Source organism: Tiliqua scincoides, chromosome 2 (genome assembly GCF_035046505.1).
Source record: "Tiliqua scincoides isolate rTilSci1 chromosome 2, rTilSci1.hap2, whole genome shotgun sequence".
In the NCBI taxonomy this organism is placed as follows: domain Eukaryota; kingdom Metazoa; phylum Chordata; class Lepidosauria; order Squamata; family Scincidae; genus Tiliqua; species Tiliqua scincoides.
Window position 1 is genome coordinate 251,013,546 of NC_089822.1, and position 13,888 is coordinate 251,027,433.

General features: G+C 43.8%; 1 protein-coding gene across 1 annotated transcript in view; it reads right to left on the reverse strand.

Annotated features, from left to right (window-relative positions):
• Window positions 1–1,090: 1,090 nt before the first annotated feature.
• The window catches only part of ATAT1 (alpha tubulin acetyltransferase 1), a 34,240-nt gene continuing 21,442 nt past the window's right edge, over window positions 1,091–13,888 (reverse strand). The window contains 4 exon segments of the mRNA XM_066614180.1: window positions 1,091–1,439; window positions 5,096–5,150; window positions 7,328–7,357; window positions 7,360–7,424. Of these exon segments, the coding sequence (XP_066470277.1) occupies window positions 1,091–1,439; window positions 5,096–5,150; window positions 7,328–7,357; window positions 7,360–7,424 (499 nt within the window).

Below are 13,888 nucleotides of genomic sequence, written 5' to 3' on the forward strand. Positions count from 1 at the left end.
AATCATGGTTTACATTCCAAGCTGCTCTTTGAAATAAAAGTGCACAGTGGGAAAAGATCAGGCTGACATGTATTTTAAAAGGAAGGTGCTGATTTAGGAATGGTCCATAAAGTATGACAATGGGCTACATTTTAAACTTTTTTTTTAACCACTTCGGCCCTTCTCTGCCCCATTTTCACCAACAGGGACAGCTGAATACAGATCTGTGAGCGGACTGGGAGTACCTAACAACCACCTCCCACCACATATTCCCACCACACACATACCAAGCCTTCTGCCTCTTGACTATCATTTAAACTCCAGATGTCGGTGCATAAGGAATCAGATCAACAAGAAAATGATTGGATGAGAAACAAAGAGATAGAAAATGAACACAACTGATTTCTGCACAGCATCCAATAAATTAAATAGCTTAAATTGTAAATTCAAAGTAAATTGGAGATTAGAAATGAACCTCCCTACAAGGTCTCATCATGTGGATTTAGTCCAGTCAGAAACAGAAAGAAACTGAAGAGTCATGTGAAGATTTAAATCCAGATGAGCAGATTCAGAAGTACTGTTTTATTAATTATATTCGATCAAGTGTATTTATTATACGTTTGGTCTATCTTTCCTTCCTACCAGTCATAGAAAAAGTACTACTAGTTTGGAAAGATAAAACAAATAGGATTTCAAAATAATCAAAAAGTGGGAAATTGGTGGGGACTTAACAGGTTACCAAACAGGTCAAGGTGAGAGAAGAGAAATATTGAATGAGCTGCTTCTACTGGTCTGATCTGAGGTATCAGGGAAAGAAAGACAGACGACACTAGTTTAAGCCATTTCTGCCCAACGTTGCATATACGCAACAGGGACCACAAGTGTACATCTGTGGGCCAAGAAATTAATTAATTATGTGGACCAGGAAATTATGGGTTAATTCAGGGGTTAATTTACTCATACAGGGGCAAAAGGCAAAATTCCAGGTCTGATAGTTTCATCCAAGGCAATGTGACGGAAAGGGATCAAACTCAGCAGACTATGCTCCATATCAACAAGATGGTCCATTATTACTGGCTCAGCGCTATAGCCATGTTTCAGACCATTCCCCTCACCAGGGTCTAGTGTTGTTATAAAGATAGTTGTGGATCTGCTTGGCTTCGTAGGGACCTCCTGCCACTGTCTGTGTCAGCTTCACTTGCCATGGATCCCTTGCTAGATGGTACCATTCCCAGTTTTGTTGCAGGGAGAGTCTGGCCATATGATGGCTGCTTGCATAGCAGGTCTGGGTCTCTGCATCTGCTAAAGCATCAGGATTTTTAGTCCTTTCTGGAAGAGCTGGAGCAACAAGAGTTTGTGGTTCTGTCTTCTGATGGGGTGCTTCTTCAGGAGGATGGGTTGTATCTCTCAGCTGGTTGAGGGTTGTTGGCTCTGGATGGTTGATGGCAGTGCTGCTTGACCTAGTGCAGAAAAGTATGGCGTCATCCTGCCGGAACAGGGAAGGTACAAGTACACATAGCTAAGGGTAACAAATAGTATTAACATACGTTTAAGAGCTCAATCCTATCCAACTTTCCAGCACCAATACAGCTGCAATGCAACCCCCCAAAGGAAACAAATGTTCCCTTGAGGAGGCCTCCATGACCCTCCCCCACTACAGAACGCAGTGCATGCTCTATTGGCATGGCTGCATCAGCACTAACAGGTTGGATAGGATTGGTCCCTAAGTGTTGTAAATGTTCATACATGATCTGGGTAATTGTTAACACTAGTCCTGTAAGATAGGCCAAAAACGATATCTTCATAGTAGAGATGAAATGGGGAAGGGGCCAGGACTTGGAGACAGTGACATTTCATGGCTTCGGAGACTTGAATTTCTACCTCATCTCTCATTCACCGTACTACACTAGTGTTGCAAGTGTTTTTCCTTTTATTATTGAAAATTATTATTTATGGGTCCCTTTAGGGAGAAGGGCAGGATATAAATAAAGTTTATTATTATTAGTTCCCTCTTATTTTCCTTTTGTATCATGTCCTCCTATGTGATTAAGGACAATGAACACCTCCTCTGCCAGGCAGCACTTGTTCAAACCAAGCCTGTCCATACACGTGATACCAACTTAAGTACTGTTTCATAACGGATCAACAGACAATATGAACATTGGACACTCTTTGAAAGTCAGGTCAGGCCTAAGACTCCATATTGAACTCTGCTTGGCCATCCCAAATTACACTCTATGGGAATCCCATCAATGCAACCTCCTGTTTCTTTTGAATAAATTTCACTATGCAAACTTCTGCTTGTATCTGCACATTATGTATCCTTCAATGCATCTGCATTTTGCACTTTTTCACCGAATGCAATCTTTAAATGTACTGCATGGTTGTAATCATTGTTCCTTCTAAGGAGTCTGCACTGGTGTGTAGACCAGGGGTGCCCAATCCCCGGCCCTGGGGCCACTTGCGGCCCTCAAGGCCTCTCAATGCGGCCCTCAGGGAGCCCCCAGTCTCCAATGAGCCTCTGGCCCTCCAGAGATTTGTTGGAGCCCACACTGGCCTGACGCAACTGCTCTCAGCGTGAGGGCGACTGTTTGACCTCTCGTGGGAGCTGTGGGATGACGGCTCCCTCCACTGCTTGTTGTTTCATGTCTGTGATGCAGTAGCGGCAGCAAAGGGAAGGCCAGCCTTGCTTTGTGCAAAGCCTTTTATAGGCCTTGAGCTATTGCAAGACCTTCATTCATTCATATAAGTTCATCTTTAATATATTCATTTATGTAAATTTATTCAAATTTAAATGTAAATTAATTCCCCCCCAGCCCCTAGACACAGTGTCAGAGAGACAATGTGGCCCTCCTGCCAAAAACTTTGGACACTCCTGATGTAGACCCTTGTGGGAGCTGAGTGGTGTCGCAATTCATCACATCATTGCCAAATGGCTTGATTGCTGTTGTGTGGAGGTGCACAACCATGCCACAGTGCACCTTAGCAGGAACATTGGCTGTAATCTCATTTCTGAGTGATTTTCATCTCCTACTGCATTTCAAAACTATAAGCGTGTCTTGATAGTCAAGTGTTCCTCATACATCTGCATTTTAGCATTATCATTAAGGCTTTGGCTCAGTCCTTTAGGTAGTGTCCACAGATGATCTGCATATGTTTCCCCTATTGAGTTTCTGCCAGGAGCAAGCACATCAGCAACCACTCAAAATTCCTTCACATACTAGGTCCTACATTCACACACCAATATCGAAACTTCCAGATTCCTTTCAAACACCCTGATAATAACCATATTAACATGCTCACCCCCAAAACTGCACATAGCAGCAACTCGAGATCCCCTTAAATACTGTAGGATTTTGACCAGCAAGCTGACATGGTCACCTGGAATAACAGCCCCTATGTGTGTTGCATCATCAGCGTTTCCACAAGCTGCTCTGGACACCTGCAAGGCTCTCCTTCAGAGCATACTGATATTAGCTATAATTGTGCTTTGAAGCTTTCTTTTCCCATTGCAACTTCCCCACTTTCTATCTCACCCTTTTCCAGTCTGAGCTTAGGGGCCAGTGGGAAGTGCAGGACTTTCCTAAGCCTCCTTCCCTGAAAATCTTTCCCTTTACTTTCCTACCACTGCACTAATTACAAACACGTAAATGCTCTCACAACCTAGAAACATTTCACACAAATGTATCTGTTAGGGTTTATAGACTTCTTTATTGAATCTATATCTTTGCATTTGCATGTCCCTTCAATAAAAATCTTGCATCTTTGAAGACTCTCCCTTGCCAGTCTCTTGACTGGATGCTCATGGACTCTAGTCTTTGCATCTACCCCAAAAGATCCCCCCATTGGCTGCTCCTATACAGGGCAAGTGAGCTGGAATGAGCTTACAGCATAATCCTATGCATGTCTACTCAAAAGTAAGTCCCATTGTGTTCAATAGGACTCCCAAAGCAGATTGCCGCCTGAGATGCTCAAATAGATTGTACCACTTCAGACTGTAGGTAGGGGAGTACTGAATGCTCCCATACCACAGTTGAGGCTGGGTCTACACATGCAGTAGGAGATGGTGGTAAAATGGATTGCACTACTTCAGGCTAGAAGTAAGACAGAACTCTCTAATGTTTACCCACCTAATTCTTCCCTAGCAACTGAACTGAACTAAGGGAAGCTCTTTTGCCTGGCACATTAAGAGATCTTAAGAATGAGGCTTTGGAAGTAAGATGTCACCTCTATGAAAATCTTGAGATGGGTTTTTGTTTAGTTTCTGTCCTTAGGTTTGTTCTGCTTCTTTCGACAGTGAGATTACCACTGGAGGAAAAGAAGCCACAGGGAAGGATAAACAAGCAAGTGAGGGGAGGATAGAGAAGCATCTCTAGCAACAGGGAAGCAAATCAAAATAGGAAACTATAAAACAGTGGAGGAGATGCAAAGAGATGGAAAAAACTATGGGGGAGAATGATGACGAATGAATTTTCCAGTAAGTCCAACTGGTTGAGGGATGGGTTTGTTACTTATTTCCCCTTGTTCACTAAGTATCTTGAGTCCGTTACTTGAATTCATTTCTCAGTTGTTCCTGTTGTCTTTGAGGCCATAGCAGAATACCTGTTTTGCATGCAGAAGATCTTCCATCTGTGGCATCTGCAGCTGGAAAACCTGTCTGGTCTTGGGGAGCTGCTGCCAATACTAACCTAAACTGGCTCAAGGGCAGCAGCCATGTACATCCCTATCTCTCTTAGAGCACCACTGCAGTTTAACCCATTTTTGCCCAGCCCACAGGTGTAAACATTTGTTCCCTGTTCAGTATATGCAGTGTTGGGCAGAAATGACTTAATTGTCTAAGGGCCCAATCCTGTTCAACTTTCAAGTGCTGATGCAGCTGCAGTGGATGCTTGAGGTAAGGAAACAAATGTTCCCTTATCTTGAGGAGGCCTCAATGACTGCCCTTCCCCAACACAGGATATAGTGCACACCCAAGATGGCTAGGACTGGACCCTAAATTGATGTGGGTGGATGTTTATGGTACAAAGTTATACTAGAACAGCATTTTGTTCCTGCAATTTTATGGGCACTGCTGAGAACAAAAGGGAGACAAGATGGTGGAAGAGGGATGTCTCACTGGCTCTCCAATTCTTGAAGTTTTCTGGGTAGGCTGAGGATGTCTTTTAATTCATCTAGAGAAAGAGGAAGAAACCAGGCATGTTCAGCATTTCAGTAGTGGATACGATAGCATTTCACTCCACTCTCTACTAGAGGACAGGCACATTGTATTAAGAGGCTCTGGGTGTATGGAGGCAATGGCTGTAGATGCAAGTAATCCCAATGCTTTTCAAGCAGTGGTATGAGTACTACTCATATTTCATAGTATGGCAGGTGACGGTTGGCCACATAGATCAGTCTACATGCCTGTGAAGCTCAGCTACTGCCAACATGGGAGCCATGTGATTCTGATCAGAAGTGGGTGTGGCCAGGGTGGCAGTGAAGTAGGGATATAACTGTGTGGTAGGCCAGATCACAGCCTTCAAAAGAGACGCAGGATCAGGATGGAAGATGTGGAGCTGCAGAGACAGCAGGAGGCAGCAGTAACTGGAGAAGAGGGGGAATGAATGTGTGGGGAGCTGCTCAGTCCCACCCATGGCAGTGGGCTCCAGGCAGTAGCGGTACCCATAAATAAAAACAAAAAAAGAAAATGCTTTGAACTATCACCACCACTGTGTCCTTTTCAGACTACCGACCAAGCACGCAACTTCCTCAGGTACATTAGGGGTACACCCATACCATCCAAATGAAGAGACATAATGGGACAAGGCAGAGCATGCTGTAGACAGGAACAGGGATCAAATCATCCATTTTCACCCAGTGCAAAGATAGAACAGAACTACTTGTCCCTTGACAGATGCTGACTGGAAGAAATCAAGGCCAGAGAGCAGTGCATCATGCTGGCGGGAGCAGCCCCTCTGTGTGGGTGGGTGCTTGGGCTTGCTACATTTGAGAAAGTTAGCAGCACAACAGTAGTTCTGTCACAGCACAAAATGTTCAGATTGTGAGTCTCTTGAGGACAGAACTACTACTGTGTAGGGAAAAAAAGACTGTAAGCTGCTTTGGGCTCCTCCTGATGGGGAGGGGAAAGGCAGGATATACATATTTTAAATAATAACATAGCAGCAGCCAGCAGGTGCAGCAATTCTGAAGTTGGACTTAGACCCGGAAGATTCAGGTTCAAATCCCCACCCAGCCATTAAGTTTCCTGGGTGACCTCGGGCAAGTCACTATCTCAGCCCCTCTATCTCATAGGATTGGTGGGAAGACAAAAGGAGGGAAGGAACCACATACACCCCCCTGAGCTCCTTGGAGGAAGGATGGGATAAAAATGTGAAAAATAAATAAATAAAACAGACCCGATGGCTGCTGGGAAGGCTAAAAATGTTCACAATTCCAGGTGGAAGTTTTAGCGAAGTCTGTATAGGACTTCCAGAGGCAGCGGAGGGGACCTTTTATGCTCTGTGAAGTTTCCTGCTGTTCTTAGTAGCTGGCAGAAGCAGAATGGTGCAAGTAAGTGCTAATTTGCATAATATAATCAGGTTATAACATTTTACAGACAATTCTAGAATGTATTCTCATTAGGGGAAGGGCCATAGCTGCGTGATAAAGCTTTGCACATGTAAGATCTCAGGTTCAATCCTTGGCATTTTTAGTGAAAAAAAACCTAGTACGAGGACATAGAATCCCCCCACCTCACCCCCCCAAAAAAAACCAAGAGCCCTGGAGAGCCACTGCATGTCAGAATAGCTGGCCTAGATAGAGCAATTTGATTAACAGATTTATTTAAAATGTTTATATACTGTTTTTTATAACATCTCAAAGCAATTTACATAGCAAGAGGAATAAGACAACTGTTCCTTGCCCCAACAGGCTCACAATCTATAAAAATACACAAAGGAGACAACAGAGGACAGGGCGGAAAGTAGAGGTAGATGGAAAACATGTGATGTACACATCCTTCAGTTAGATTCAGTGTCAGACTGGTCCTTTCTGAGCTAATGGAAGGGAGCTCTGCTGTCATGTGCCCTTCCCGCTGCTGCAGCAATGTGAAAGTGGCGACAGAACAAAGTGGTAGGAAACGTCAATCTTTCTTGGAGGGGAGACAAGCGTGTGTGTTTTTCACATTTCTGTTAGGCAAGCACCATAAAGGTCTTTGCCTACCACTGCAGAAATATTAATTACAGAGTCCTTTAGGGACTAGGACCCCAAGCCTATCAGGTAAGATTTATTTGGCTCAGTACCTTGGGATGAAGCTGGCTATAAATCTGAAGCCCCACCGAGGCTTCCAACCCCACCAGACTTCACTCACTTGCTTTTTTCTCAGTGTCTTCTAAAATTGGGAAAGATTCTTGAAGCGACTGTAAGAACACTTCTGAGCGAGTAAGATGTCCTTTTGAGGGCTCTTCCTGGAGAGAGGGAAAGGGAGGTGGAGGTGATGAAGCAGCAGAAAGCAATGGATAGGGCACGAGCACCAAACCAGAATGCATCCGGACTAGAAATGTACCACAGGGAAAGAAATCAAAATGGTAGGATACTAGAGGATAGTCCTCTACTTAGAGTCAGGGAAAATCATTCTGGAGGAGGGAGAAGCAGTGATCAACCTTTATTTAATTTTCCAAGTGTTCAGAGCAGATTACAACATTTCATCACCTAATTTTAATGTAAGAACTCAAAAAGACAGGTTGAGAAGCAAACTTGCTCAAAGCAAAACGAAGGCTTCAACCTGGATCACCCACGTCTAACCAAAATGTTCTTGACTTACATGAATTTCTGGAAAAGGAATTGAAGGATGCCATTTCTTCGGCCATTAGTACAATGGATGGTGAACACCTGTGATGGAGTGCAAATGCTGGGTAGCCCATGGCTCCTTTAAGAACCTATTTTTATGAGCGTAGGGTCTGCTTTGCATCAACTGTGCAGCCAATCCACTCTTTCTCCACAGCATCGCATGGAACAAAGGTCTCAGTTTCAGTCCCGGACAGGATCTCATTTTAAAGGGTGTCACATAGTGAGAAAGACCTCAGACCAGAACTAAGGAGTTAAATGATCTCACAATATAAAGTAGTGGTTTGGAAGTTGTACTTAGACTTGAAAGATCCAGATTCAAATCCTCACTCAGCCATAAAGCCTGGGTGACCTTGGATCAGTCACCATCTCTCAGACTCACCTACCTCACAGGGTTGTTGTGAGGACAAAAGGAGATAAGTATGTACACCACCCTGAGCTCTGTGGAAGAAGCTCTGTGGGATAAAAGTGTGAATTTTTTTAAAGCTCATATTCATGATGTATGCCAGATCCATATATTTCAATACTTGTGTGAAACACAACACTTCTGTGTCTAGCTCCTCCATGTACTGTTTCTATTTACCCATTTCTCAACATCCCATGTATCCCCACCCCGTCACGTGGAGGCAATGATATGGAGTAGAGTAAGAGTACATCAGGAAGGAAGACAATGGAAACAGACATTACAGATATTAAAATACATGGCTGGCATCTTCAGCAATAGGTGCATGTTTATGTAAGAGTTTGTGCCTGAGTTTACTTTCTCTTTTTTTATTCCTTTTTCTATTCAACTGTAAGTCATTATGTCAAGGTATAAACTACTTTGACTGCATTACCAGAATGATGATCAATAAATACAGGTGAGTGCTGCTTAGTGACATTCTGCCTAATGACCAATCAACCACATATATGACAGAGATCACCAGAGAGCAAAGCCTAATAGGTTTTAGTGCCAAACCGCCCCAACACACCTTGCAAGAATGCGAAGGCAAAGCCCATTCAGAAGTAAACCTCATACAATGACTGGGGCTTACTCCAAGGAAAGTAGGTGGGGATTGCAGCACCCAGACGCTCAGATCAGACTCGTTGCTGGCACAGGAATCCATTTAAAAGCCAAATGAGCTTCACAGGCAATGGGGTTGCTGGTGTGAGTGTGCTTACAAATGCAAAGGAAAAGCCTCTGCAAAGCTTTCAGAAGTATTCAGAAGTAAGCCCCATTACAATGAGTGGGGCTTACTCCCAGGAAAGTAGGCAGGGAATGCAGCAGCCTTGAGGAGCTTCATGAGCCAGGCATGTGCCCGCATACACTTAATGACGGGACCATATAATGACAGATTTCAGTCCCTAACCGCATCATTAAGGTATAGTGTATAGTATAGTACAGTATACAATTATACAGTATAGTACAGTATACAATTGCAGTATACAACTGTATAGTAAATGAATCATTGTAACGTCTCTAGTTCCAGCCTCAGATTCCAGATTCTGTTTGCCCTCTTGTTATCACTCTACCTTCCAGCAATTTCTGCTGAATTCAGGGCTCTCAGTGGCTTCCGCTGTACCTCAGATACTCAGGTGACAGCATTCTAGCTTTCGATGCCGAAGGATTCCTTTGCAGCAAGAATTCTACTTAACAGCCCCATCCACTGATTACAACTCTAGAGAAAGTTGAATCACAGCAGAATTGCACATGAAAAGAGGTGCACAAAAACTTTATATGCAAGAAGATGATCAACAGTTACTCTAGATGCCATCAGATGTAGAACAGAAAGACAAGACCACTGACTGAAATTTTAAAAAAATTCCAAACTTTATTGAAATGTAAACAAGAGCTCATATTTCCATGCCAGACACTAACAGCAAAAGGCAGTTTAGAGACTGGGATGCTTTGATAAGAAGGGGTGGGGGAGAGAAGGATTGATAGGGCAAGACTCAAGGAGGGATGCAGTTAAGGTGCCAGACCAAAAGTTTAAAAGAGAAGGAGGTTCTCCACCTTTCAGCAGCTTAAACATGTCTACTGTTTTCTATGGAACTCTGATGTCCTGCAGTCAGGGACATACTATAGAGCAGCCACAGGAATTTGGGAGGAGGTCATTTATTAGTAGGGTGAATGGGGGATGTGAGCCCCCCCCCACTGGCAGCATGGTGTGCCTTGTCAATTGTCAAGAACCTGATGGTGTGCCTTGACAATTTTATTGCCTTGTCAATGTGCCGTGAGATGAAAAAGGTTGAAAATCACTGCTCTAGAGTGACGTTCATAGCTTAACGAAAATGGCTTATGTGCTTAAGGTACAAGTGAAGACACTAGGATACTAGGCTTAAAGTACTAGCACACATTCCCACCTTTTCCACTAATTTCCTGTCCAAGTGGCTGCCACACTCAGCTTCAATTTTCCCATCAGAAAAATGAAGAGTATGATGACAGCAATTGGAGGTGCACTCCAAGACACAAGAACTACCAACATAAGTCAGACCAGAAGTCCTTCTCAGCGGCCTGCCAAATGCCCTGCTTGAGAGCTTCCAACAGACACAATGAAAACAGCCTTCCCTAATTTGTCCTCAGCAGTGATGACTTATAGATATACTTACTCTGGAGGTTCCATTTTTATCTGCCACTCACAAACCTGTCCTCCAAGTTCATACAATGCTTGTGAAGCTCATGGCCATTTTGTTGCCTGGTTTAAGAGGTGGTTACTACTATGAAATAGAATTAAGAGCTGTTTCAGCCAGACACTCAGGGAACCAAATGGCTTGTTGAAAAACAAACAAACCTGTGTTTGATAAATCCATGGCGGTTAGATCCATCATCAGCTTTTAGTCTCTAAACAACTAACTGGAACCATCTCTGCGTATCAAGTGTAAAAGACAAATGAAAGTAAGTAGTCCATCCGCTTCATACTCTGCTTGTGATTTTCCTGGAAGTAACAGCTGGCCAGCAAGCCTGTTCCTCTGTTCTAGTGGGAAAGTTCAGAAGGCGTTCGACACGGTCCCTCACCAAAGGCTACTGAAAAAACTTTACAGTCAGCAAATTAGAGGGCAGGTCCTCTCCTGGACTGAGACCTGGTTGAAGATCAGGAAACAGAGAGTGGGTGTCAGTGGGCAATTTTCACAATGGAGAGAGGTGAAAAGTGGTGTGCCCAAGGATCTGCCCTGGGACCGGTGCTTTTCAACCTCTTCATAAAAGTCCTGGAGACAGGGATGAGCAGTGAGGTGGCTAAGTTTGCAGACACCAAACCTTTCTGAGTGGTGAAGACCAGAAGTGATTGTGAGGAGCTCCAGAAGGATCTCTCCAAACTGGCAGAATGGGCAGCAAAATGGCAGATGCACTTCAATGTCAGTAAGTGTAAAGTCATGCACATTGGGCCAAAAAATCAAAACTTCACATATAGGCTGATGGGTTCTGAGCTGTCTGTGACAGATCAGGAGAGAGACCTTAGGGTGGTGGTGGACAGATCGATGAAAGTGTCGACCCAATGTGTGGCGGCAGTGAAGAAGGCCAATTTTATGCTTGGGATCATTAGAAAAGGTATTGAGAACAAAATGGCTAATATTATAATGCAGTTGTACAAATCGATGGTAAGGCCACACCTGGAGTATTGTGTCCAGTTCTGGTCGCCACATTTAAAAAAGGACATAGTGGAAATGGAACAGATGCAAAAGAGAGTGACTAAGATGATTACTGGACTGGGGCACCTTCCTTATGAGGAAGGGCTACGGCGTTTGGGCCTCTTCAGTCTAGAAAAGAGACGCCTGAGAGGGGACATGATTGAGACATGCAAAATTATGCAAGGGATGGACAGAGTGGATAGGGAGATGCTCTTTACACTCACATAACACCAGAACCAGGGGACATCCACTAAAATTGAGTGTTGGGCGGGTTAGGACAGACAAAAGAAAATATTTCTTTACTCAGCGTGTGGTCGGTATGTGGAACTCCTTGCCGCAGGATGTGGTGACAGCATCTGGCCTGGATGCTCCCTGGGACATTTGGTGGGCCGCTGTGAGATACAGGAAGCTGGACTAGATGGGCCTATGGCCTGATCCAGTGGGGCTGTTCTTATGTTCAAAGCCGCAGCATGGTGGTCTCCTTTAGAGGTGCATCCATGCTACCATGATGCCCTAACCATGCCGTGTGATATGGGTAGACAATCAAGGTATGCTCAGTTACACCAAATGTACGATCAGCCCACCGTCACATGATACAACTGGCATTCTGCCAAAACAATCAGCAACATGACAACAAGTCACACAGGTTGACAACAAACATTTCAACATATAACACTTCATCCATGTCTGCCTCTCTCAATTATATTTAGAGGACAAAATAAGCAATGTAAAATCAGGGCACAAAATGTAGAGCTGTGTGCACAGCCCACAATTTCTTCACCCCTGTGGAAGAATTTGGTATGGGGCACCAAATTTAGCATCCTGAATCTCTGAGCTTCCATTAAGTAGACAAAAAGTAAGATAAAACTTTTACTGTACTACATTTTCACCCCATCCTTTCTCTAAGTTGCTCAGGGAACATAGGTAGGGTCCTTCTGCTTCCACTTCAGTCTTCGCAACAGTCCTGTGAGGTTGGTTAAGCTGAAAGACCCAAGTGAGCTTCATTGCTGAATAGGAATTTGAATCCTGCTCTCCCCCGTCCTAAGTCCAATACTCTGTTGATTTAACCACACTGGCTCTATAACTCTTTATAATATTAGCGTAAGTTGCCATATAAACCAATTAGTCATGAATGGTAAGCAAATGTGCATGCATGCTATTATCCAGCTTGCAGCTTTCTCTGGCACAAAGTTTGGGCTACTTTGGCACAAGTTTCAATCATTTTGTTTTAACATACTTAGTCCTGAACAAATAGTTCTTGCTTATTTCACATAACCATTCTGTTTTGCACGCCTGGTATTCAACATCTCCTCCTTTCTTGCTACTACAGACCAATTCCCTTGTCACATTATGTTCCAACTGCCATTCTTGAATCCTAACATCCAGTTTCCCCTTCTGAAGCCTCTGAACCTGCCCAGTTTCAATCCCAAACTGAAAGAGAAAGGTCAAAGCTTCTGTTTCCCAAGTGGAGGTATTTGTTTAAAAGCTCCTCTTGCCCTAGGAGGACAGAGGCATCTGCTATAATCTATCACCATAACCTTTAAACTACAAACTACACACACAACCACCTAGTGGTAGAGCTGTGCATCCCAAAGGGGATACAGGTCACACCACACTAGAGACAGAATACCACCCCAAGATTAAAGACAACACAGTTGGCACAGCATAAGCTAAAAAGACAATGCAGAAATGGAATATGAGTGGGATTGACTTCAGAGAAGGATTAAAAACTTGAACACCCTAACAAGTAGCCATTATGTTTTGGGGGAACTGGAACACTGCACCGGACTTTATTCCATTTACTCTACAGAGGGGATTCCCCACAGAGCAGGGTCCTGTAGACAGAAGTTGCTTTTGCTAGTAGTGTACTCCGTGAATGTTTGGAAGAAAAGCAACAGTTACTGAAAAGGAACGACTTTAACATAGTATCCCATTTTGAGTTGCTGCCAATTAGACAGCCTGGGATAGATGGCTGGATAGTTTGACTCTGGACAACTTTAGAGTTAGCCAGTATCATGCAGTCCCTCCCCTCATAATGTGTCTGATTCACTTAAAGAAAAGAGAAAAGAGTGCCTTAAAAGTGGTTGAAATGCATAATGGAGGGCAGGGGAAAAAGTATTCTTTCAGGGACAGGGATTGTGCTCAGGGACCAGTAAGCCTGCAGAAGTTTCACAGATCTCCCAGATTTCTATCCCTAGTTTGGTCTTGCAGATTTTACAAAACTGTCCAGATCTTTAAAGTACTAATGGACTTGGGACCAGAGTACTTTAAGGATCACTTTTCACTTTAAGGATCACATAAACCTGCCTGGATATTAAGACTTTCCTTCAAGGCCCTTTTTTAGGTCCCCATTTTCAGATGAGAGGTGGGTGGTGCCACACCTGAAAAGGCCCTGTCTCTGCAAAGCTGTCTTCAGGGATGCTCACCTTGTGCCAACCTTAGTGTCTTCCTAGCATTATTTAATTGTACAGGCATTTCT